This window comes from Elgaria multicarinata, chromosome 3, assembly GCF_023053635.1.
Source record: "Elgaria multicarinata webbii isolate HBS135686 ecotype San Diego chromosome 3, rElgMul1.1.pri, whole genome shotgun sequence".
Classification (NCBI taxonomy): Eukaryota; Metazoa; Chordata; class Lepidosauria; order Squamata; family Anguidae; genus Elgaria; species Elgaria multicarinata.
This window is the reverse complement of record NC_086173.1, coordinates 11,820,976-11,848,396: the sequence shown is the minus strand read 5'-3', so window position 1 is coordinate 11,848,396 and position 27,421 is coordinate 11,820,976. Positions and strand designations below refer to the sequence as shown.

General features: G+C 43.9%; 2 protein-coding genes across 2 annotated transcripts in view; one reads left to right on the top strand and one right to left on the bottom strand.

The window, feature by feature from the left end:
* Nucleotides 1–27,421, top strand: part of CHCHD5 (coiled-coil-helix-coiled-coil-helix domain containing 5) — a 474,014-nt gene that overhangs the window by 152,665 nt on the left and 293,928 nt on the right. The window lies entirely within an intron of this gene.
* LOC134393909 (hepatic lectin-like) lies at nt 15–11,674 on the bottom strand. Its single transcript, XM_063118938.1, has 6 exons — nt 11,590–11,674; nt 7,301–7,408; nt 5,264–5,323; nt 3,807–3,958; nt 1,961–2,073; nt 15–180 (listed from the first exon to the last, which is right to left on the bottom strand). The coding sequence occupies exons 1-6, from the start codon at nt 11,672–11,674 to the stop codon at nt 45–47; spliced, it is 654 nt and encodes a 217-aa protein (XP_062975008.1). The 3' UTR covers nt 15–44.

Here is a 27,421-nt window from a genome sequence, read left to right as displayed (position 1 = left end):
AAAGTCCATGGAGGTGGTTTTCTCTCCCTTGATTTTATGTCTCTTCAGGAAGGCAAAGGTTTCTCACATACATAGAAGCTTGGATAGTTACAGGGCACGTCATTCCATTCACCAGCAGTGTGGACCTGGACACAGTCTTCTCCTTTTTCATGGTTGTTGGGTTCACCACGCCTCCATTTCCTAAATGAGAAGGGTAGTCAAGTTATTCCAACGCATGTTGGAAGAGGGATCATTCCTCTCCGGCCACACCACCTTCTGCCCCCAAGCACAGCCAAGCTGGTTACTCAAGGTCAAGCGTGTTGAATCTCTTTCAGCCTGAGGACCAAATTCCATTTTGGAGTAGCTCACAGGAGACACCTCCCAGTGGTAGGCAGGGCCAAAACCCCCAAATCCCACCATATGTTAGCTTAAAAGTCTTACTGCCAGTACCTAAGCCTTACGGGAAGCATATCCATCTTTTAGAATGGGGGTAGGGGGTATAAAGAGTGCACCCAGTGCAGATGGAAATGCTCAACCGTTAAGGAAAAGAAGAAGAATGCTTATGGTTCCACAGCAGTCCCACCTTATTCTCATTTGCCCGCACCACACATGCTCCCCAACAGACGCAGAGCTAACATTAAATGTTGGTGTGGTGGCAGGGGTTGTACTAGCATCTCGGAGACCCAAACCACCTCTCCTCCCTTTGGCTGCCCATTCCTTGTTCCCCCACCCCAGTTTATTTATTTATCTGTATCTGTGCAGCTTTGCAGATACAGATAAAAAAAGAATGGTTGGGGGGGGGGAGTGCCACGACACAGGCTCTGAACACCAGACCTCACGGCTGCCACCACTTATTATGGGGCGACACAGGCTCTGAACACCAGACCGGGCCAAGGCTACTCCCTGCTCAAGCTAAGCACCACAACTTGATACGCCTGAGGCAAGGGATAAAACCCACCTTCCTCCAAACTATGTGGAGAAAGGGGTTTAAAATGGAGAATGGATTTTAATATATATAATAATGCGCTGTGAGTTATATCTGCTTAGGTGAATGATTGTCAGAGTGGGTGTTAAATGTGTAAACTTAAGATGATAAATGCCAAACAGACACGTGGGCTTTTTGTGGTAGTTTAAAAACAAAACAATCAAAATTTATTTTTAAAAGTTCATAAGCTTTGTTTCAAATAACAACATTTAAAAACCTTTTTGAAACCTTTCATACCATCCGGTCACTCATTCACATTCGCGCTTTCCTTTTTCTCACACAATCACTCTTGAACTTTCTTTATTATCAGTATTGATTAATATACTTCCACTACGTGCACACCACACCCTAAAGACACCACTCACTACACTGACTCTCAAATTTCCCAGAACTTAAGTACCATATACACAGAGAGCACTACAGACTCTAAGAGTACCTAACAAGTCTCCCTGAAAAGCTTTCTCAATCCCCTCAGTTATTCCCTTATATATCACTCCTCCCCCCTCCCAAGACATTCTAACTCCGCCCACTCAGGCCAACATTCTAAAAACCACAGACTTACAAACTGTAGACATATATTTGGAATTGACTTGTGGGGTGTAACGCCACAGGGAGGAACAGGCCCCGTTCTCTCCTCCCCCCATTTTAAAATTATTTACAGGGACTCAAGGGGATCTGCTGAGCTCTTGGAAGTCCACCCCCTTCCCTATCTAGCCAACGGCGACCAGTCAGGGGGCACCTTTGGCTGTGACACACCTCCGCTACCCAAAAAGTTGGGGTAAGTGACCGACTTTTTCCCCAGCAGAGTTCCTTGGGTTTGCCCCAGGATGGCTTTGCAATGAGGCTGCATCACTTAGATGACCTGCCGCCACCCTAGATCCACCCTGGGGGAAAACCTTCATAATGACCCAGGAGGTATGTCAAGCACCTGGCAGATAAATGCCAGATGCCCTGCGTTTGGCTTAATGGGTTGCCCCTTTCAAAGGCTGGTCTTACTTGAAATTGGTTCTGTAATCTGTGCCATCAATCCATTTCCACTCCCCTTCGACGTCCGTATCACTGAGTCCGATCCAGTAGCGCTCATCCCTGGTTTGAGACTGGATGAAGTTCTGCATGCCAAAATAAGAGGCACGAACAGGGAGGGGGGCAGACTTTGAGTTCTAATACCACACACCCACACACCCACAACCACTCAGAAATCATATGCTTGTTCTTGGCTTGAATTAATCTGGAAGAAATCCCTCCTTCTATATTCAGAATGTAAAAAGTAAAATCCCATAGAAACAAGCTCCATTGAGTTCCATGGGACTTACTCCCAGGTAAGTTCCCATTGGTTTCCAGCCTTAATTTATGAACAGTGTGCTGTGAGACATACATTACAGTGCCTGTGAGGCTAAAGCAGATCCATCTTCTTGACTGGTGTATCTCTGCATGACTCAGGGTCAGCCCAAGACACCTTGCTGCCTGAGACAAAAGGCAAGGTGGCATCTCCCTCTCATTCCATGTCGAAAACTTGACTACACTGATAGCTGAATCTTCCTTCACCAATGGCAACGGGACAGGACCCACCACCACACCTGAGGGCAGCAGGCAAGCTTAGAGGGCACACGGCAGGCCGCTTGGCACACAGCTCTCTCTTCCTCTTCCCAGCATTGGCTGCCTGGGGTGACTCGCTCTGCCTGATGGTAAGGCCAGCTCTGGCATGGCTCACTGCTGAAGTGTTCCACCATCCAATCAGATTCTACCAGAGGAGGGCAATTCTGACACATGTCATTCAGTCACTTACTACACATAGACATAGGAGAGTAAGGGCATGGCTAGACAAGGGGGAATGGATTTTATGATTGCGAAAACATCCCCCTCATCTACATGCAGCACACGACGTCCCAGGTGGAAGAGGACATCGCGGCCACCATTTTGTTTTTGTTTTTCAATCTGAGAGGAGCACAGGGGTGCTTCTGTGCAAACTGTGAGTGGTTTTTTTTTAATAACCCCGCCCTCATGCTCACCCCACCCAACCCCTGATGGGCACAGAGCTCCTGAGGAGCTCCGTGCCCCACACCTGGGTCCTTGCTCCTCACGGTTACTCATGAGGAGTTGGGATGAAAATGGGCCACTGGGCCACAAAATGGGACACTGGGCCACAAAAAATCGGAATTTAATGGTAGGGCAATATCCCGGGCCAAGGGAGGGATCATCCCTCCCTGCTCCCAGGATCCCCTGTACATCATGTGGATGCACAGGGATGATCCTGGGACAATCACCGGGATATTGCCCTGTCTAGCCATGCCCTAAGGGCATTACTACAAAAGGCATTTATCCTGCACCTTTACCGAGGCTTCTGCTTCCAGATTCTTTGTGGGATTAAGATTGGGTACTTTACACATGCTTTTTTCTTTCTCTGTGTATGAATACGTTGAGTTTATGTATCTCTTCCCTTTTTTTTTTTTTTTTGCAGGGGAAATAGAGAGGAATGTTAGAATATTTCCGTGATCCAGGACCAGGAGAGATGGAAACATGAGATAGGGCCTTCTCTGTGGCAGCACCCCACCTGTGGAACCCTCTCCAAAAGGAAGTTAAGCTGGCCTCTTCTTTGTTCAGTGCTAAACAGGCTGTTACAACAGTTTTATTCCATAGAGTTTTTTTAGTAGCTTAGCTCTGCCCTCTATTTCCAAGTTTTACTTTTTAAAAAAGTTATAAATCACTTTGAGGGTCCTATTTGGGAAATGAAATAGGGAAAGGAAAATGTATAAACAAACAAAGAAACATACAATGTTACATTTAGCCCTCACATTCCCACTACCACCAGCAGTACAATCACATATTATTCCAGCCTCTTTACCTGTTTGGCCTCTTCGTGAATGACCACCAGTTTTGAACTCTGTTCCTCACAATGGGCCTTAGCTGTGCCCCAGGACACCTTCTGGTTGCCGAAGTAGTAACATCTGCCATCAAAATATTCCCATCCCCTGCTTCTGGAGCCGCATGAGAAGACTGACAAGGGGGAAAAGGGGTCATTACAAAACCTGGGCATCTGCTTCATCAGTTACAAAAGTAGGAGGTCCTTGAGGATTTGCTGCAGGTTGGCAGCATCTTTTGGGTAAAATTCTCTTGGAAGCCCTCCATGACTGAGGCTCTTGGTCACACGTTTGCTACGTTGGTCGGTCTCAAGAGAGATGGCTGGCTTGCACTGGAAAGCCAAAAAGTGAATGCTTGTTGTCATGTATGATGAAATGGTGTTGAACAGGGATGTGCCTGAGGCTCATGAATGAGAAGGAGAGAAATAGGGGAAGAAGAAGAAGAAGAAGAAGAAGAAGAAGAAGAAGAAGAAGAAGAAGAAGAAGAAGAAGAAGAAGAAGTTCTTCTCGTATTTCCAGATCGACACCTACTCTCAACCGAGTGCGCCATACCAAATGCAATCTTGAGATTAATATTATAAAACAGCTGAGAGAATGTTCCAGGTACAGGTGTGAGGAAAATCCTACGTGCTCCAAACTTGGCCAAGCTACAATCTGAGAGGAAGCAACCCACAGCCCTTCTAGAGTAAGAGGATTTGATGCTGGAATTTGATCCTCACAATAGGGACCAGATCATCTCTCCAGCTGGAGTCTGACCTTGTTCTTTGTCAATCCACCAACTGTCTAGAACCTCCTGCTGCCCAGTCATCCCCAATTTGAAATGACAGGAGGCATCACTAGAAAACAGACAGTAATGTTAGGTTGCAAGAGTGCTGCAGTGGTGTAGACCCAGGTTTAGCTTGCATATGTGGGTCTGGAATGGAGATGCTTGAGGATTTTGTTCGCTCTTCATATTGAAGCGAACTGAACTGGAGGAAACCTTTGGAATTAATGTGTGGATCAGAACACAGTTAACTTTCAAATTTTGGACTTCACCGAATTTTTGTGATGCAGTTCTTGGCTTAAAAACGAAATGTAGAAAAATGAGCATAAAAGGTTCTGTTGTTGATATTCAAAGAAGTAAACCATTCAGGGCCTAGCTCACTGCCTTTCAATATATACACCAAATTGACCTTTGAGAACTGATCTCTTCTGGCAGGCCTACCCAGTTGTCTTTTAAGATGTCTGGCTTTAATATAATAATGGAATAGTTTTATATGTGTTTAATCAGTTTTATGTATTTTATAGTATTTTTGTATTCAGTGTTGTTCCCCGCCTAGATCCAGAGGGAGAGACAGGTAAGAAATAATAATAATAATAATAATAATAAAATAATAATAATAATAATAATAATAATAATAATAATAATAATAATCTCAGTACATTTTGGAGAGATACTTACTGTCCTTGGTTTCTTGAAGCTGTTTCTGTATCTTGCTCACTTCTGCAGGAAGGTTTGATCCTAAAAGTGTTAGAGGAGATAGAAACACACCCACACACAATATCAGAGGCTCAGAAGTGAGTAAAAGGCCATAGGAGGCCACTTCTCTCAGTCCATTTATCTGGGGAACCCCGGAGGGATGGATTGGGCCCCCCAGGAGGGCTTCACCCCTGCTCTAATCAGTGGAGATGTACATAAAAGAACATAAACAGTCATGCAGCACTTAAAAAAATTCTTAATTTCATTCTCAATATATATTTAGATTCTGGATTAGGCATGGAGAACCTGTGGGCTTCCACATGTTACTGAACTACAACTGCCACCATCCCTTACCACTGGCTGGGGTTGATGGGAGTTGGAGTCCAACAATGCCTGAAGAGCCAAACACCATCTCTCCCCTCTGGTTTAAGATAGATACTGCATCTCTGAGATCCTGTGTCGAATGATTTGGGCAGGCAGGTTGGAGCACAGCTTTGCTCACATCATGTGACTGTTCCCATGGGCATGGGATACCTTCCCCAGGGTCTGGTTCTGTTGGGCTTGTTGCCAGAACTACACAATGTGCTGCCTGCTTTGTTCAGATAAGCATGTTTTTTGCCAAACCCAAATTCTCTCTCATTGCAGGAATAAACCCTGACAAATCTACAGAAGAGCTGTATGCTGAGTCCACTGGTAGCCAACAAAAGTGGCCATTGACCACAACCACTTCCCCCAGGTTGGGGAAAGCTGGGCTAGCCTTTCATTGCTGCCAGATCAGCTAGCACTGGGCATTGGCTGTGGTTCTGGTGCCCTCTACTGGAATGAAATGTCCTGTAGGCATTGACCCTTTTCTCCATTAAAATGGTTAGAAACGGTCTTTTTTCAGCAGATGTCTGCACAAGCTAAGAACACAGCAAGCTGTCATATACAGTGTCAGTCCACTGGTCTTTCTAGCTTTAGTATTTTCCCTACAGACTCTGGCAGTAGCTCTTCAAGGGTACAGGGGAACTTTCCCAGCTCTACCTGGATATGTCATCAATGAAATGCAGGACCTTATACATGTAAAACATGTCCTATATCATTACTCTTTAACATGAACATCCTCCATGGGAGGATGGATAAGGGAACCATTGCTTAATAGTAGAGCATATACCATACATTTCTATACAGTTTCTTTTCTTTTTTTAAGTGTGTGTGTGTGAGTGTGGCTCTTTCTAAACCTTCCGGCATTCCGGGAGGGAGGGGGGAGGATCTCGCGATATTCTGATCATGAGATCCTCCCTTTGTCCACATGCGAGTGCGACATCCCGGGAGGAAGGTAGGATGTCACACCCGCCATTTTCTTTTCTTTTCTTTTTACAGAAGATGTACGCACATGTGCTCCAATGAAAAAGTAAGTTTTAAAATCAGAAACCTACTCCCGCTCCCCCGCCAGCCCATTTGGGCACGGTGCGCCTGAAGAGCTCCGTGCCCCGTGCCTATTTCCCACCTCCTTGTTTTTACTTGTGAGGAGGTGGGACGAAGCTGGGATGGGCGTCCACACACCTCCCACGGTCTCGGGTTGATCCTAAGACCATGGGAAGAATAGGGTTTCCCCCGGGTGTATTTATCCCTGGGAAAACCCTTGCTTGTCCCCTCTTGCCCCATGGAGTCCTTGTGCATCATTTGGATGCACAGGGACTCAGCCGTGACCAGCCCAGATTTTTGGGCTGGTGTAGAAATGGCCTGGGTGTATAGGGAATCTGAAGTAGCAGAGCTGGGGAACAACTCTGAGACCATGCAGAGTGCCACAGTACTGGGCCAGATGAACCAATGGCCTGGCTCAATATGTGGCAGATGTCTTCTCCTGCATTCTTGGCACCATGTCCAGCTAGCTCTGGTGGAAATGGATTTGGGTCCTGGCTCGTCTTTAATGATTCTAAGATTTTTGGCAGTCCTCAGACTGTTTCCAAAAACAGCCCTCCTATATTTTGTCTTGAGGCTAGTGGTGCATTTCAGATGGCAAAGTAATTTAATTACCCCTGGACAGCACAATTCCAAACAATATGAGGATCAGCAGGTAAGAGAATGCCAGCAGCAGATAAACCACGAAGGAGGCTTTCCATTTCCACTGGGGGATGAATCTGTCTTTCAAAAAAGAGAAAAAGAAAAAGTAGAATCTTGTGTGGAAAAACAATGAACCCAGCAAGGCTGTTGCATGCATAGGGCTTTCTGTGACAGGAACAGGCTGCCTGCTCTGCCTCAGTATCCTTCCCAATAATGCTTCTTCCCTGTTCCTTCCCTCCTTTCTACAAACTCTGTAACCAGGGCTACTTGGTCTGGGCCAATCACAAGCCTGCCTGACCAATCTTATCTCTATTGTTGCCCAGGCTTAAAGAAATTTTTTACCTTACTGTGCTGGGTTTAGACTCCCTTACAGTTGGGCTAAGCAGGCCCTTCCCTTCCAGGCTTCCAAGGATACGTTTCACAGCCAGCTTAAGCCTCAAGTTAGCATCAATTCTATTTCATACACAACAATACAAAATATTTACTTCATCACGTCTGGGGAGAGGTACCATTGATGGGGTTCACATGACACAACAACCCATCATGGGTAACAAGCTGTGATGGGCTGATGTGCCATTTAAAACCAGACTACTCCCAGAGGGTAGCTTATTTTGGGGAAACAAAACACTCAGAAAACCCATGGCTTGTTTTAGGCACTGTTCTACCCATGATGGAATGATGTGTCATCCAAACCAGGCTGAGCCAACTAACCATGGCTTGCAGTGATCAGGTACAGAGCAATTCAGCAAGAGTGGCAAAAACTTCCTGATCACACCCACCCATGGGGCCTCAAGCCTCCGTTGCCAGTGTCTCCCCCTCCAACAATGCCAAAATGGTGCTTTGGATGGGCTGTTATTTTTAAATCATTATTCATCCCTGGGAATATGCTTGTATTCTTTTTGTCAGTCTTGCGGAGGCGTGCAAGTGTATACTTGGTGCCCCCCTCAGTTTAGCTTGGCGTCCTCCCTCCCTTGGTATCCAGGTTACCACTCTGCTCGACCACCCCTAAAGCTAGCCCTGCTTCTACCTTGCATTCAAACTCTACGGTCAGCAAAATTCATATATCCTGGCTCACAAATACGACACATGGGAGACCACAATGCTCATCTCAAGTACAAAGTGAGCATTATGACTCCGTCATTTCCCCCCCCCCCCCGGCTCAGAATTTTAATCCAAGTCAGAGAAGAATTCACACTCCTTCTCACAAATCAATAGAAATATAAAGGAAACGGTTACATTTTGTAAAATGTCAAAAATATTAAGGGTTGGAGATAGCCAATGACTGTGGATAAAGAAGTATTGAGATCATAATCAAAAGTAGGAATTAGTGTGTGTGTGTGTGTGTGTGTGTGTGTGTGCGTGTGCGTGTGTGTGTGTGCGCGTGCGTGTGTTTGTTGTTGTTTAATCAAAGGTAGCACTCAGGTCTGGATGGATTTAACAACACTAATTTAAACAAATGGGACTAAAGAAACTAAGGGCACATCTACATGGGCTCTTTACATTGAAGTAAAGGTGCAGATTTTTAGGACACGTGACTCAGCGGTCCATTCGCCGCAACAGCTTTTAACCACGATAATGTGCATATTCGCAGTTGGGATTTACCACGACTTTTCGGTCAACGTCCGAGTTTGCACCGCATTATGGTTATGTGTTGTTGGGGGAGTTAAATCACATTTTGACATGTGGGCAGAGCTTTGAGGGTAGGACAATCTGATTGGCCGATTTCCCGATTTCCAGCCTTCCCACCTATCGGCTGTCTCATTCCTCTGCGCCCATCATCTTCAGTTGAATTCTATGGGAGCTCCGCAGATAGAGCTTAGTAAAACAAACAGGGAATGGGCAGCGACAGTTCCCTCTGGCTTCTTCCTCTTGCTTCCTCGTTACTTTCCCCCTCGGTTTGTCGTATATGCGAGAGGGAGGAGATGTGTTCCTTCCTTCCTTCCTTCCTCCTCTCGCTTCCTCCTCTGCCACCTCGTTCCTTTCTCCTCCCATCCTGGTTTGACTATATGAATATGTTGAGCTCTGCATATAGAATTTATAGATTTACTCCTCTCTCCTTCGTAGTGAATGTGTGCATTAGGGTTGTAAACCGCCCAGAGAGCTTCGGCTGTTGGGCAGTATAGAAATGCAATAAATAAATACATAAATAAATTATCAAGTACACTATTAAAAAAAAGGATATAAATTGCTGTTGCTGCTGCAGTGTGACACTCATTGCCTATATTCGAATCAGCTAAAATTCGGGTTAAATTTAAATGAGAAGCAATCCTGCTATCATATAGACGAGGACTAAAGGACCCAGAGCAATACTACTGTCTTTACAAACAGAGCAAATGCTTCCTACCCATTTTGCCAATTTTTCTAAACAAAGGATCTTGACACAGAAGGGAAAGTGGGGGCTTATGGTATAAGCCATATAGACTTATATAGACTTATAGACTCCGAGCAATGATGTCTTTGGCCTGTATATTGCCCTCCGGTGCTTTAGAGAATTCTACCACTGTAGGGGACAAGGGGATCTTTGGTTCAACCCATTGGCCCATCAATCATTCCTTCCACATGTGGAAATGACCAGAGCGCCGCATCATGAGCCATGAGCCTATGCTGCCCAAATCTCACCATTCCCTCCTTGACAGGTACACTGGCCGCTTCCACATCACCAAAAAGCAGAAATGAATCACCCCAAGAGAGGACACAGAGGGACCCAAGGGGACACATATTTGCATATGCAAATATATGTGTATACTTGCAAATCTGGGAAAAATACGATCATTTAAATGAAAATACTCTAAATACTTCTTTCTATAGTGGGGAGGACTCTGGCCAGGTCCCTGGCTATATGGAGGCGCTTTGATGCCAGGAGGCGCCTTGCACCCACATTTGCCTTCCTTCCTGGGGGTTGCACGGGAAGGAAGTCAAGTGTGATTTTTCAGATGGGGGTTGACAGGTCCTTCCAACTCATCCTGCCCAGCGCCTCTTGAAAACTTAAAAAAAAAAAAAGGGACAGGGAGAAAGAAAGGAATGGGGCTGTTCACCCCTGGGGGGGGTGAGGAATGGGGCCATCCCTCCCCCACCTTTTTTTAATTTAAAGAAACCAATCTACAGAGCTCTGCATATATATTCAGATGGTGGGGGGGGGGGTTGACTGTTCCTCCCATTTATATTTGTTTCTGTGGAGTTCTGCAGATTTAGATGATAAAAATAAAAAAGGGGGGAGACAAATGGCATTGCTCCTCTACTCTCCCACCCCATTTTTAAAAATGTTATTTTACTTTTTTTTTTTTTTTAGTTTTTAAGAGCCTCAGAGCTACCTCCTCTGCCAAAAAAAGTCGGGGTAAATGCCGGACATTTTTGGAGCGGATTTTCCAGGGTTTGGATTTGCATTTGTGGCTGCATCACATCTGTCCCAAAATGGAAAGATGAGCATTTACAGTGGTGTAAACAGCCATATGGACGAGCCAGGTGACCTGCATATGTCCGCAGTCTTCTGCCCAAGTACTGTTGATGGGAAACTCACAATGCCCCATCTGATCTCCCTGTTTATGGTTTTCTCTCTCTGTGTACCGGATTTGGACAGCCTTTCAAATAGAGGACTGTCCTCTGTTAATTAGGACTCAAGGCCAACCTATGTCCCAGCAACTTTCCCATTATTTCCTATTGCACTATTTCACAGCTGGGAGAGAGAAGAAGCAGATCTGGATCAGGACCATGGGAAGGGCAGTTCAACTTTTTCTTCCCTTACTGCAGTCCTGGGGTGTTTCCAGATGAGGCTTGTTTTCCATCCCAGGTTTTCTCACCTTCCTTTTCTTAAGGAAAAGAAAGAAAGGAAAGACAGAAAGCTGCACACTGTTTTTTTATTAGTAGCACTAAGAGGCATCCCTGATGAAATCAACCTCCTTCCCAGCCACATGAAACACACATACATTTTATCTGTTCATTTGTCACCTTATTTATTAAAAACACCTTGCTATTTTGTTAAATTATTTTTTAAAGGAGGGAGCATGATTAAAAACAGAAAACTGCTTTGTAGCTTGGGGAGAAAGGAAAGGTTCTCGGTGATGTCATGCCAGAAGAGCCAATCAGCAACGTGCACAGCCAGTTTTTGCTTCCCACTTGCAGAAACATTTGTTTTCAGAGTTGAACCCTGGATGCCTTGGGAAAGGTGCCTTTGGACTGAATGCGCAGCAGCCTCTCTGTTTTAAGGATGTTATCTTCGTCTTCTCTCTAAGACCAAACAGAATCTGTAGCTAGTATCTATTTACCTATTGCTCTTGGTGCTGTGGCTGTTCCCGTCTCTGCCAGATGTACGTCGTCTGTGTGCTGCTCGTAAGTACCGACTAGACCCATCGTGCTCTTGTGTTCAAGCCTGTCTGCTTGATGGGTTCATAATAAGCCCAGCAAATTGAGGAACTGAAATAAACATAACATGTGAGTTCTTGTTCTTTTATTGCTTCTTAGGAAGACATCAGGAAATTTGTCCAAGTCTCCACCTCTCACCACTCCCAGGATTCAGTGACGAACTTTTCTTTAGAGGGAAATCTTAACCCATATGACCCATATGAACCCATATGAACCCATTTCTTCAAAGAAATGGTTCCCTTAAACATTATACCAGTGTGGCTCTGCTGACCTACTTAATCTGCTTTTGTTACTGTTCTGTCTTTCTGTTCGTCCATCATCTCTCCTTCTCAATCGTCTCTCCCTCTCACTCCATCATCTGGGAGTAAGATAATGGCCCTGTTCAGAAGAAAGCTTGAACCACAGCTTTAACCATGGTGGTTAAGCCAGAAAATTGGGCTGTGTTCAGAAGTCGCTTTAAACCATGGCTTTAACGATGGTGCCTAATGCAAAAAGCTTTATGCACAGTAGTTAAAGCCATGGTTTAAGGTGTCTTCTGGACACAGCCTGGCTTTCTGGCTTAACCACCATGGTAAAAGCCATGGTTTAAGGTGTCTTCTGAATGGGGCCATTGGGTCTAGCTCCATGAGACCAGTCTCTATCCCCCCTGCCACCATAATGAATATGAAGCTGCCATACAGGACCATGTAACTCAGTATTGTCTAAATTAAGGAGCAGAGGCTCTTCAAGGTGTTAGATAGACATTTCTACCAGTCCTGCAATCTGGCATCCTTTAGTGGGAGATGGTAGGGGGTGAATTTGAACCTGGAACCTTATGCTCCCGTAGCATGCACACTACCACTGAGTGATAGGTTATCCACATGGTGATTTGATGGGAGGTGTTTTGGAATGCTGGCGGTTTGTAGGGCCCTGGAGAAAAGGAAGATGTGTGTGTGTGAGAGAGAGTGAGTGTGTTAGGGATGTGGGAGAAATTAGCTTGGTTAATTTTTGGTTAATTAACTTAATTTTGCATTTTTGAACCGAAAGTCAGCTATCCTTCAAAATTCATACTTCTCCAAATTTTGTGGTAGAGTTCTCCACTCAAAATGTGCATGCAAAAATACATATATATGTAAACATAACATTAAAAAAGGCATTACATTAGGAAATTGCTTGGGGGGAAATGTACATATTAGGCAAAAAGCATATATTAGGAGAAATATGCACCAGGTTTCATACAAACTTTAAAAAGAAATCCCAGATTTCAGGATAAACTGAATTTAAGATTGCAAAAGAGTAGAAACTGACAGATTCTAACAGACTCATTGATTTGGTGTGTGGATCCATGTTCAGAGATGCTGACAGAAGAGAACTTTTACAGCAGCCTTCTGCAAACCAGTGCTCTCTAGATGTCTTCCTAAAATGCCCATCATCCCCAGCCAGCTGCTTTCTGTTGGGGAAGATTGGAGTTGTCGTATGCAAGATCTGGAAGTCACTGGGTTTTAAAAGGCTGTTGTACAGGATGAGTTTGGAAGTCTATTTTTATTCTTGTTTTTTATGTTCCCTGGCCCGTATTGCACACATTTTAGTCCAGCCTCTTTACCTGTTTCGCCTCTTCGTGAATGACCACAAGTTTTGAAATCCATTGGAGGGTGGAACACTTGGAGGGTTCCTGACTTGGAGCTAAGCAGAAGCAGGGAAGAGCAGCTGGCCCAGCTCAAGTAGGAGCTATAAAAGTAAGCCAGATTCCCAGGGAGCGAGCAAACAGGAAGAGCAAACAGGAGTTTGACAGGGGGAGTTTGGCAGGGGAGGCCAAAGGGGAGGCCTCTAAAAAAAATAAAATAAATAAATAAAAAAAACATATAAAAAAAATAAAAAAAAGAGGTGGGGGAAAAAAAAAAGAAAAACATAAAGAGAAACCCCCCCCACAAAACCACCACCAAACAAAAGCAACCCCCCACAAAAGATTACTTTCCCTTAAGACATACTCATATAGTTGTGTACCTTCAGAGAGGACACAACAAAGCAAAGGCAATTCTACTATAATCAAAAAGGAAAAAAAAACAAAGCAGAAATCAACAATATGGATGGAAAGGAGTCCCTAGAGGTGGTGACCTGCAAAAGGTGTGCAATGTTCGTGTTTCTGCCTGAGCTCAACATGGCATATACCTGCAACAAGTGCAAGCTGGTGGCACTTTTGGAAGAAAAAGTGAGAGGACTTGAGCGGTGAGTGTCCACCCTCCAAGGAATAAGAGAAATCGAGGAGTTCTTAGACCGAACGGTGGAACTGCAACAGCAACAAGAAGCACATGAGATTGAAGAACAACAGCCAACTGAAGCAGAAGTAGAGTATGTTGAGGGGAGGAGAGCCAATGAAGAGGAAACTCCCTGGAAAAGAGTGACAGTTAGGAGAGGAGGAATTAGAGGGCGTTCTGCACCAGTGGAGCCATTGGAGTTAAGCAACTGCTTTCAGCTTCTGGAGAATGAGACTGAAGGACAGTTTGCAGAGGAAGAAGTACAGGAGACACCATGCAACAGCGACCAAGAGGCAGAAGGTAGGTCAACCAAGAAGAAGAGAAGAGTAGTCGTTGTGGGAGACTCCCTGCTGCGTGGGATTGAAACCCAAGTATGTCGTGAAGACCCATGGACTCGCCAGGTGTGCTGTCTCCCTGGAGCACAGATTAGAGATGTGACTGAAGGGTTACCGAAGCTCATAAAGCCCACGGACACATACCCCTTTCTTCTCATCCATGTGGGAACAAATGATGTCGCCAAGCAGAGCTACGAAGAAATCATTTCAGACTTTGAAGTTCTGGGAAGGAAACTGAAGAACTTTGGGGCCCAGGTAGTTTTCTCATCCATCCTCCCGGTTCTTGGAAGAGGATTAGAAAGGGAAAGAAAAATACTCCGGATGAACGACTGGCTTCGAAGGTGGTGCCGTCGTGAGAGTTTTGGATTCTGGGACCACGGGCTACGCTACTTGGAACATGGACTGCTGGCAAGGGATGGGTTGCACCTCACAAGGGCTGGAAAGAATGAGTTCGGCCACAGCATGAAGAACTTCATCAGGAGGGCTTTAAACTGAATCTTACGGGGGTGGGAGACGTAAACCCCGAGGCAACAAGGGATGAAGGCCAATACACCACAGTACAGAGAACAGCTCCAACAGTGTCCCAAAATAGTGTCTGCAACAAGGTAGGAACAAAGCCGGACTATAAAACACATGGTCTTCGATGTCTATATACTAATGCCCAGAGCATGGGAAACAAACAGAATGAACTTGAACTCTTATTACATGAAGGCAAATACGACTTGATAGGTATAACTGAAACTTGGTGGGATGACTCCCATGACTGGAATATAGCAATTGAAGGATATAACTTGTTCAAAAAGAACAGAAGAAATAGAAAGGGAGGTGGAGTTGCACTATATGTTAAAAATACCTTTCCCTGCACAGAAATACAGGCGGATGAGATTGGGAGCCCCGTTGAGAGCGTCTGGATTAAAATAAATGGGGCTAGGAATAAAAAGAATATGATAATCGGAGTCTACTACCGACCACCCAATCAAGGAGAAGACGAGGACGAAACTTTTGAGAAACAAATTGCCAGTGTTTCAAGGAAGTGTGATGTAGTAGTGATGGGGGACTTCAATTACCCTGATATCTGTTCGGAGACCATTACTGCCAAAAGCGGCCCTTCCAAGAAATTCCTGACATGTATGGGTGATAACTTTCTCCTACAGAAAGTGGTGGAAGGAACTAGAGGATCGGCAATCCTTGACTTGTTATTGACCAATAGGGCTGACTTAGTGGATAAAGTGGCAGTTACGGGAACTCTGGGGGAAAGTGACCACGTCATACTTGAATTCTTGATTATGAAGGAGACAAAAGTTGAGCGTAGCCATACACGTACTCTGGATTTTAGGAAAGCTGATTTTAATAAACTCAGAACTATAATAAGCAAGGTCCCGTGGCAAGGGAGCCTAAAGAGAAAAGGAGTGCAGGATGGGTGGGAGTATCTAAAAAATGAAATTTTAAAGGCACAGTTACAAACAATTCCAACAAGGAGAAAAGATAGAAGACAACAGAGGAAACCAATGTGGCTCCACAAAAAGCTTATTGATGAACTGAAAACAAAAAGGGATACATATAGGAAGTGGAAGGAAGGCCAGGCTACAAAAGAAGAGTACAGACAAGTGGCGCAGAAGTGCCGAAATGGCGTCAGGAAGGCTAAAGCTGTGAATGAGCTGAGATTAGCGAGGGATGCTAAAAGCAATAAAAAGGCTTTCTTCAGATACGTGAGTAGTAAAAGACAGAGGAAAGCAATGGTGGTTCAACTGCTTAATGAGGATGGCAAATTGATAACAGACGACAAAGAAAAGGCTGAAGTGCTCAATTCCTACTTTGCCTCGGTCTTCTCCCAAAAGCAGGTCTATGACCCCCCTGGAAAAAGTGAAGCAGAAGTTGAAGGGGCAGGATTGCAGTTTGAGATTGATAAACAAATGGTCAAAGAACACCTAATTTCCTTGAATGAGTTCAAACCTCCAGGGCCCGATGAACTGCATCCAAGAGTAATGAAGGAGCTAGCGGAAGAACTCTCAGAACCTTTGTCTATTATCTTTGCAAAATCATGGAAGACGGGAGAGGTGCCGGACGACTGGAGGAGGGCTAACGTTGTCCCTATCTTCAAAAAGGGCAAAAAGGAGGAACCTGGGAACTACAAACCAGTCAGTCTGACATCCATCCCTGGGAAAATTCTGGAGCAGATTATAAAGAAGTCAATCTGTAAACACCTTGAAATCAATGCAGTGATTACTAGAAGCCAACATGGATTTGTCAGGAACAAATCCTGTCAGACTAATTTGATCTCATTTTTTGATAGGATAACCTCCCTTGTGGACTGTGGGAATGCTGTGGATGTCATATATCTTGACTTCAGCAAAGCTTTTGACAAAGTACCACATGACATTCTGATTAACAAACTAGCTAAAAGTGGGCTAGATGGAACAACTATTAGGTGGATCCACAGTTGGCTACAGAATTGGACTCAAAGAGTACTTATCAATGGAACCTTCTCAAACTGGGGAGAGGCAACGAGTGGGGTGCCGCAGGGCTCAGTCCTGGGCCCAGTGCTCTTCAACATTTTTATTAATGATTTGGATGAGGAGGTGCAGGGAACGCTGATCAAATTTGCAGATGACACAAAATTGGGTGGGATAGCTAATACCCTGGAAGACAGAAACAAACTTCAAAGTGATCTTGATAGGCTAGAGTGCTGGGCTGAAAACAACAGAATGAAATTTAATAGGGATAAATGCCAAGTTCTACATTTAGGGAATAGAAACCAAATGCACAGTTACAAGATGGGGGACACTTGGCTCAGCAATACTACAAACGAGAAAGATCTTGGAATTGTTGTAGATCACAAGCTGAATATGAGCCAACAGTGCAATATGGCTGCAAGAAAGGCCAATGCTATTTTGGGCTGCATTAATAGAAGTATAGCTTCCAAATCGTGTGAGGTACTGGTTCCTCTCTATTCGGCCCTGGTTAGGCCTCATCTAGAGTATTGTGTCCAGTTCTGGGCTCCACAATTCAAGAAGGATGCAGACAAGCTGGAGCGTGTTCAGAAGAGGGCAACCAGGATGATCAGAGGTCTAGAAACAAAGCCCTATGAAGAGAGACTGAAAGAACTGGGCATGTTTAGCCTGGAGAAGAGAAGATTGACGGGAGACATGATAGCACTCTTCAAATACTTAAAAGGTTGTCACACATAGGAGGGCCAGGATCTCTTCTCGATCCTCCCAGAGTCCAGGACACGGAATAACGGGCTCAAGTTAAAGGAAGCCAGATTCCAGCTGGACATCAGGAAAAACTTCCTGACTGTTAGAGCAGTGCGACGGTGGAATCAGCTACCTAGGGAGGCCGTGGGCTCTCCCTCACTAGAGGCATTCCAGAGGCAGCTGGATAACCATCTGATTCTGTCAGGGATGCTTTAGGGTGGATTCCTGCATTGAGCAGGGGGTTGGACTCGATGGCCTTGTAGGCCCCTTCCAACTCTGCTATTCTATGATTCTATGATTCTATGACTTGAGCAGTGAGTCATGCCAGAGTGAGGTAGGCAGAGTGAGCTAGTCACCTCAGGCAGCCAATGAGCCAGTGTGGTGTAGTGGCTAAAGTGTTGGAATGGGAGTCGGGAGATCCGGGTTCTAGTCCCCGCTCGGCCATGGAAACCCACTGAGTGACTTTGGGCCAGTCACAGACTCTCAGCTCAACCCACCTCATGGGGTTGTTGTTGTGAGGATAACATGGAGAGGAGAAGGATTATGTTTGCTGCCTTGGGTTCCTTGGAGGAAAAATGGCAGGATATAAATGCAATAAATAAATAAACAATGCTGGGAAGAGGAAGAGAGAACTGTGTGCCAAGTGGCTTGCCCTGTGCCCTCTAAGCTGACCTGCTGTCCTCAGGTGTGGTGGTGGACACTGCCCATATTGTCAATGGGTCAAACATTCAAACATGCCGCAACAGTAGTTCTCTAAACTTCTGGTAGCAATTGCAAATTTGCAGTTGTGTGAATGGCTTTTAAAAAGTAAACTGCAGTGTGCATGTGTGTGAGAGAGATCTTGATTAGGTTCCTGCCTTGTGTTAACTCTTTGCATCCTACTGCAATCCTGATCTGGAGTGGGGGCCCTGCACCAGCTGTTTGCAATGGGAGGGAAAGCTCCTATCCTCATCTATAGGAGTTCTCCCCCCTCATTGCAAATTACAGGCACGGGGAGGGGGTCCAATCCAGATGGATCGTGGAGAGCAAAGTGTTAGGGCCTCCTAACCTTCCCCCCCCGCACACACCAGAATCCCAATTCAAATTGGACTCTCTGTGCCTGCAATTTACTTTTTAAACACCACACAACTCTCTTGCTACAATAGGTCCACTGGCTACTGGTCTGTTTCCAGGCAGAATTCATGGTGCTGACCATGACCTATAAAGCCATATACTGTAGGGCTTGGAAACAGGCTATCAAAGACAGCCTTCTCCCATATGTGCCAGCCCACTTCCTAAGATCGCCTGGGTAAGCCCTTCTTTTGAGACTGCCATCCTCAGAGGCACATTTGGTGGTGACCCGAGAGAGGACCTATTTGATGGCCTCTTCCAAATAGTGGCGTTCTCCCTATTTGGAACTCACTTCTAAGGGAAGCGAAGTTCACTCCTTCTGTATGTCCTTCTGCCTAGGGTGACCATACGAAAAGGAGGACAGGGCTCCTGTATCTTTAACAATTGCATAGAAAAGGGAATTTCAGCAGGTGTCATTTGTATATATGGGGAACCTGGTGAAATTCCCTCTTCATCACAACAGTTAAAGCTGCAGGAGCTATACTAGAATGACCAGATTTAAAAGAGGGCAGGGCACCTGCAGCTTTAACTGTTATGATGAAGAGGAAATTTCACCAGGTTCCCCATATATACAAATGACACCTGCTGAAATTTCCTTTTCAATCAAACTGTTAAAGATACAGGAGCCCTGCCCTCCTTTTCATATGGTCAACCTACTTCTGCCAGCAGATAAAAATTGCTTGATTTAAGAAGGCCCTTATTTAGTATATGGGTCTGGTGGGTTAGGAGCTGATTTGAATAATATTTTTTTCTGTAATTGTTGTGTTTTTATTGAATTTTAATGGGTTGTTTTAATCAATTTTAATAGGTTCTGTAAACTGCCTTGCATGCCACAAATAACTAAATATTTCCCCACAATTGTTGCATCTGGTTTGGCCCATAGAATGTGTAAGTATAAGAATTAGTTGTCTGGTTTGGGAGGAGCCCATCCCTTGTGTTTTTGCATGAATAACGCTTCTGAGCCTGCCTCATGAGTGGAAAAAACTAAGTCCAGAACAGTGAACCAGAACAGAGACATTGGGACTTACTTACATAGTTTCTCATGTGTGTGGGTGTCCATGCCACCTTTCCTTCAAGAACCCCAAGGTGGCATACATGGTTCTCCTGCCACTCATCTTACCTTGGAGATGAAAGGGTCCTTCACATGAGGAAAATAAGCCTCACTCATGACAGGCCACTCATGGAAGTTTGCGGGTCCTTTTGATGATGATGTCAACCTCCTGGTCATCTCCCGCACCTTCCCTCAGTTATTCCATTCTAACGCGCTTCCCCCACCCCCAGATAACCCAATTCTTCTTCAATATCAAGGGGTTTCTTACCGTGTGCAGCTGAAGTTGTGTTACAAAGTACCCATTATAGGAGGCTATCCCATTCAAGGCTATGAGCACCAAGAGGAGGGGAAATTTTCAATTGTAGACCATGTGGTTTCCCCTCTTTGCCAGTGTAATGCAGCCCATTACATTTGTGCAATAGAAGCAGGAAGCAAAGCCTTGATAAGACAATGAGATTTCCCTTTAATCTAAAGAACCTTGTTATGATTTTTTTTTTTTTTGGCAAGCTCTGGATCTCTAAAGTCAGATAATAAGAAAGAGGGTTGCTTAATTCGTGGCCTTCTCTGTGTTGTCACTGTATTTTCAGACACACCTTACATTTGCCAGTAACTAGAATTCTGCAATTGTTCTGCTGGTGGTAGTAGGATCTATCCCAATCTCCTATAACATTGTTAGAGGTTAAGACAAGCACTCAAATTAAGTTATTGATTAAGACAGGCCATTCAAATGGAGAACTAAGCTAGTCAAGCACTTGCCCTTGCCACTGTAAAGATAGGGTGACCAACTGTCAGGATTTCCCCGGATTTGTCCTGGTTTTTGTTCTTTCCATGGTGTCAGGGGGGATTTTCTATAATTTTCAATAATGTCCTGGAATGACACACCTTCCCCTTTAAGGCTGCCATTAGCATGGCAGGAGGGAATGACATGCTTTCTTGAGGCACATCATTCCCCCACCCCGAGCTCCAATTGAGGTCTTAAAGGGGAAAGTGGGTCATTCGTGGACATTATAGAAAAGGCCCCAATTGGAGTGGATGGTGGTGGTGCAGAATGAAATACTTTCCCCTCCTCCACTCCAATCGGGTTCTTTAAGGTGGTGGAGGAATAACATACTTTCTGCAGGACTCAGAAAGCTGCTTCCCCCCCCCCCCACACACACACTAGGTGTCCTCTTTTTTGGTTTCCCAAATATGGTCACCCTAGTAAAGAGCATTTGGATAACCTCATTGGTTGGGCCTTGAGAGCTTCCAAAGTCAATATCAACTTCATATGCCATTTAAAAGGACTCACTTTTATGGAAATATCAGTTGGGAGTATGTTTTTATGCCTCGTTCCTACTGACATCTCCTATTTTGATGCAGCAAAAAAGGTTTCTCTTGATACCTTGTGCTATGTGAAAGGGCCTGAACTATGGGTCAACCATCTACCTGCAGGTGAAGTGTTCTTCTGTGTAACCCATTTTATTATAATTTGAACTGATTTCCTCTTTAAAAGGGGAGGAAGTGATAAAATTACTGGCAGAAGGTAGTGCCATAAGTTACTCTTGATATACACGTAGCATTGGTCAAATAAACCTAAGAATAAAAGAACATGTATGCAGTGTTTTTTAAAAAAACCATGTCTTGTAAATTTCACTTAACCACACTTTGGAGAAATGGGAACTGTCTTCCTTTTGTGAGTAAGGGGCAGATGGGAGGTGATTCTGATCAGCTGTGGCTGGTTAACCCACCCTCCTCATATGCCATGGACTTTATCTGGTTCTCCCCAGACCCCTGATTGAAAGAAAAATCAGCTACACAAGGGCAAAATCCATGACAAACAGCACATTTTATTGGGTCCTAAAATCCAATGATTAATAGCTGTGTCCCTCTAGGCTAGATTTACTGTAGTACTTGTTTGTACCAATAACCCTTAGGGCACATTATACATTCCGTATATCATTTTTCTAGCATCATTTCCCGCTTTTTATTCCAAATTATCCAAAATACCACCACAGTAGTCATTGTGTGTGCTACGAGGAATAAATACGCCATGCAAGAGGGCTATAGCTTCACCGTGATGGGATCGTATAGCTATAACACACGGCGAAGATCTGGTCTGGTTGCTCGTGATTCTGGCGTTTGCTTCCTCCTCACAAATGTTCCCTCAAGAATTCTTTGGAACTGAGCAATTTGTGCAAAGAGCTGATACAAGCTATATAAAAATAGCAGATTTTGAGTGTAAACATTTTGAAGAAAGCACTACTTCCCATCTTTGCTTCCAAACAGCATGACATTGCCCCGGTGCTATGACTCATTCTCCAAGTCCCGCGGCTTATATAGCCCAAGTGGCACCATCTGCACAGGAGAAAGCTATTAGTAGGGTTGAGGGAACTCCAAGCTCAGCACACACACACAAATATGCCCCACTTGATTTGTTTAAAAGATTTGTGCAAATTTGTGAGTGCCCTTGTTGGGACATCAGGAGCACAGATCGTTTGAACCCTCTGGAGCTGCTGTAGGGGACTGAGGGATTTAGGGCTGAGAAAGAACGGAAGGGAAGGGAGTGAGAGGGGGAACCACTCAAAGAAGGCCTTGGAGCAGAGAAAAACAGGATAAAGATTGCCATCAGACACTAATAATTATTCACCTATGGTTTACAAAACTATGCTAAGGCTCTAAAGTTTTCAACCAAGCACCAAAAAGCAGGGAAATTGCGAGGTAAGGCTCACAAGCCTTAACACCACGTCCTCCCTAAGGTAGGGTGACCATATTTTGGATACCAAAAAGGAGGACAACATCGTCACCCCCAAGGGGGCGTGTCCAGTACCAAGGGGGGCGTGCCCACCCAAACATAGCCTTGGTCACGTCTGATTTTACAGCACACATTTAAGACAAATCTGTTCTACATAACATCTTAATGTTAAAATCACTGAAATAAAGAACAAGTGAGAGATTCAATGTATCTGAAATTATCTTCACTCACTCCTACTTTTGTAGGTTTCACTGTACTTTAAAGCTTTTGCTATACTCTGTGTGTTACATTCTCCCCTTCCTGTATCTTCACTCATTGCAAGCTGCTGTTGTTGTTAACAGGGTTTGCTACTGGCCCCAGATCTGTTTTAAATTTGGTATGGCTAAAGCTCTACCTAAAAGCTATCATGGTACCAACTTTCAGCTCTTTATCTTTAAAAATGACAATTTTTTAAAACCTCATTTTAAAAAAAATTCCTAAAAAATCAATAGATGAACGGATATATTTCAAATTTGGTGTGGCTAAAGCTCTACCTAAATCCTATAATGGTACAAAGTTTCATCTCCTTATCCTTAAAAATGATGATTTTAAAAATAATAATTTTAAAACCTCAATTTTTAAAAAAATCCTAAAAAATCAATGGATCAACGGATCTGTTTAAAATTTGGTGTGGCTAAAGCTCTACCTAAATCCTATCATGGTAAAAAGTTTCATCTCTTTAACTTTAAAAATGACAATTTTAAAAATAATAATTTTAAAACCTCAATTTTTAAAAAATTCCTAAAAAATCAATGGATGAACGGATCTGTTTCAAATTTGGTATGGCTAAAGCTCTACCTAAATCCTTTCATGGTGCAAAGTTTCATCTCTTTATCTTTAAAAATGACGATTTTAAAAATAATAATTTTAAAACCTCAATTTTTAAAAAATTCCTAAAAAATCAATGGATGAACATATCTGTTTCAAATTTGGTATGACTAAAGCCCTTCCAAAGAGCTACCATTGTGCCAAGTTTCATGCCTTTATCTTAAAAAATGACATAGTTATAAGCATTTTTGTTAATTCCCATTAGAGCTGCTCTTTGAAAAAAATCCGGATTTCCCCCCTCCCGGATTTGCCATCAAAAACCCGGGCAAATCCGGTCATATGGTCACCCTACTAAGGAGGCAGAAAGTGCCAGTGAAATTCTCATTCTCCCAAAGCAGATATAAACCACAAGGACAGGATGGAGAATAGGATATGCAGAGGTGACTGTGGGGTTGTGGAAAACTGTTGATGAACAACTTAGGGCCTCCTGCTTCTCTTTTTTTGTTGAGAGCAGCCCTTCCCCAACCTGGTGCCCTCCAAAGGTGTTGGACTACAACTCCCATCATTGCACCTAATACTTACATGCACAAGGATTATTTTAAAACTATTGATGAAAATGGTTTTATTCTTCCCCATAACACATAACATGGGAGTTGCAGTGCAACACATCTGGAGAGCACTAGGCTGGAGAAGGTTGGTTTACACTTGGATCCTATACATGTCCTCTCAAAAGTCAGTGCCACTGAGTTCACTAGGGCTTCCTCCCACGTGCTATAGGATTGCAAACTAATCTTATCTGAAAGGAGTTGAAGACAGTCAAACTAATCCCTTTCTGTTCCTCTGTCACTTTGATGAGATGATGTATTGTGGAGGGATTGTGGAGAGTGAACAGTATACTTTGTATAAACACATTTTAAGAAAAAAAACATTGGGTCTTTGAAGGGCAGGATGTTGACCAAAAGTTGAAAGTGGCAGCAAATGCTCTGGTTCTACATCTGCAACAAATAGTGCCCCTTTTGTTATCAGTCGTGCTACTATATGTGAGATGTGTGCAAGAGAAAAACATTGGGCAGACCCTGTATTTGGTAAGGATAAAGACCTGTGTCCCCATCCTGCTGCCCTCCAGTTGTTTGAGATTACAAATCACAGCATTCCTGACCATGGAACATACTGACTTACAATGATGGGAGTTGTAGTCCAACACCTTTGGAGGGCACCAGGTTGGGGAAGGGCTGCTCTAAACAAAACTTAGGTGGCACTAAGTTGTTCATCATCAGTTTTCCACAACCCCACAGTCACCTCTGCATATCCTATTCTCCATCCTCATGGTTTATCTGCTTTAGGAGAATGAAAATTTCACTTGCACTTTCTGCCTCCTTAGGGAGGATGTGGTGTTAAGGCTTGTGAGCCTTAACTCCCAATTTCCCTGCTTTTTTGGTTGAAAACTGTAGCGCCTTAGCGTTGTTTTTGTAAACTGTAGGTTTATTGTTTAATGAATTTCATGGCTTTGTGTAATGGATGACCAGATATTATACAGTTGACAACCAAGCCAGTGTCAGCCAGTATGTTACACCATGTTGACATCCAATATAAAATCAAAGCTAGTGTTACGTGTTGAACTCACTTTTCAAATTAATAAATTAACCAAAATGCTTACATCTCCCTAATTTTTAAAGATAAAGAGGTGAAACTTGGCACCATGTTAGCTCTTAAGTAGGGAAATAGCCCTGCCAAGTTTGAAACAGATCCATTCATGCCTAGATTTTTAGGAATTTTTAAAATTTCAAACACAAATCTCCTCTTTGGGGTCTAGGACCTTGAGCAGTACAAGTTAAAAAAAATGAAATTAAAGATAAAGAGTTTAAAATTGGCACCATGGTACCTCTTAAGTAAGGATTTAGCATGGCTAAATCCCCACTTTATATTTACAAATGACGGAACTGTAAGCATTTTGGTTAATTCCCATAGGCTATAGTGGGCTATTTATTCCAACTTTAAAAGTCCCATTGTCTTCAGTGGGGCTTATTGTCATCCAAATCAGCTCCCTGTGAGTAGCCAGGCATGCCAACCAAAGAAACACTCCAGTGGTGATTTGAAAGAAATTTTACTTTAGGAATAAGTGAATTTCCATCTTAGGGTAGAATGGCTCAGTTCAGCCATGTGGTCAGCAACCCAAGAGGCAGGGAAGAAGAAGGAGGAGGAGGAGGAGGCAGGAGACAGGAAAGGAAAATCCAGCATTGCAGCAATCTCCTCCCACCTTGTTCAGGTACACATTAACTCTTTAGTTCCAGGTTCAATGACTGAGTTCTGCTAACAGGGCTTACTTCCAAGTAAGTGCGCTGAGGGTCTTATGTCTACACAGAAGTAAGTCCCATTGTCTTCAATGGGGCTTACTCTCAAGTAAGTGCTCAGAGCGTCTAATGTATACCCAGAGTAAGTCTTGGCTTTCCTGGGGGATGCAATGGAACAGTACAGCAGACGTCCCCTCCCATCCTTTGCACACCTGCCAGGGAAGGAGGGAGGCAATTAGGGACACTCTTTGTCATTTGAAATTGGTGGGGCTTGCTTCTGAGTAAGCATGAATTATTAGCCCAACCCTAAAACCTTAGCGTTGCATTCTAAACCAACAGAAGTGTCCCATTCTTAATGAGGAGTAGAGAGTCCACATGCAAAGGAGGACAGGGCTCCTGTAGCTTTAACAGTTGTATTGAAAAGGGAATGTCAGCAGGTGTCCTTTGTATGTATGCAGTACCTGATGAAATTCCCTCTTCATCACAACAGTTAAAGCTACAAGAGCCCTGCCCTCTTTTGTATCTGGTCACTCTAGAATAGCTCCTGTAACTTTAACTGTTGCATTGAAAGAGGAATTTCACCAGCTGCAACATGAATACAAAGGACACCTGCTGAAATTCCCTTTTTGGTACAACCGCTAAAGATACAGGAGCCCTGTCATCCTTTCCATATGGTCATTCTAATGAGGAGGATCCTGCACCCAAACATTGGATTACACACTTCTAAAAAAGGAAGAGTGTGGTTGGAAGCTTTATTTCTATGGGATGGAAATGAGGCAGAGGATAGATTAGCTTTCCCTTTGCTTTCAGCACTGAGTGGGGTAGGGGAATCTTCCTTAACTACGAACAACCCCAGGCAGTCAAAAAACAAGTAGCTACCTCCTATATTTTACAAAACGACATGTCCCAGCCATGGCAAAATAGAAGAGCACTGTTTGGTAGGGTGGCCATATGAAAGGGAGGGGCTTGTCTATATGGCTTCTTTACCCCAACGTAAATGTGCATATTTGCGTTTTAGGACACATGACGCAGCTGTCCATTCACCACAGCACTGGGTTTTAAACGTGATAATGCGCATATTCGCATTTGTAATTTACCGTGACTTTTGGATCAACGTCTGAGTTTGCCTGGCATTGCTGTTATGTGTCCTTGGGGGAATTAAATCACATTTTGACATGTGGTCGTAACTTTGAGGGTAGAGCAAAGTTATTGGCCAATTTCCCACCTTCCCACCTATCGCGTCCTCTGGCTGCCTTGTTCCTTCCCACTATTTTCATGTCCAGAGATGGAGGTTTTAAAATTAAAACAAAGAGGGGGGAACGGGCAGCAAGAGGGAGGAGATGTGTTCAGACCCCCCTCTCGCATCCTCTGCTGCCTTGTTCCTTTAAGCCCCCGGTTTTGCTCTTCTATGAATCTGTGGAGCTTGGGAGATAAAATTTATAGCTTCGTTCGTCTCTACTCCATAGCATCATATATGCAATAATGTGATAATTTATTTATTTATTTATTTATTTATTACATTTCTATACCGCCCAATAGCCGGAGCTCTCTGGGCGGTTCACAAAAATTAATGCATGTGCGCATTAATAACTATACAAAAAATATATCAGGAGATAAATTGCTGTTGCTGCTGCAGTGTGACACTCTTTACCTAGATTTGAATCAACAAAAATTCGGGTTGATATTCATTGAGGAGTAATCCCATTGTCGTACAGACTTGATGGAGGACAGTACTCCTTATCTTTAACAATCGTATTGAAACGGGAATTTCAGCAGCTCTCATGTGTACGTATGCAGCACCTGCTGAAAACTCATCTTCATCACAACAGTTAAAGCTTCAGGACCCCTGCCCTGTTTTGTATCTGGTCACTCTAGTATAGCTCCTGCAGCTTTAACTGTTGTGATGAAGAAGGAATTCCACCAGATTCTGCCTGCATGCAAATGACACCTGCTGAAATTCCCGTTTCTATACAACTGTTAAA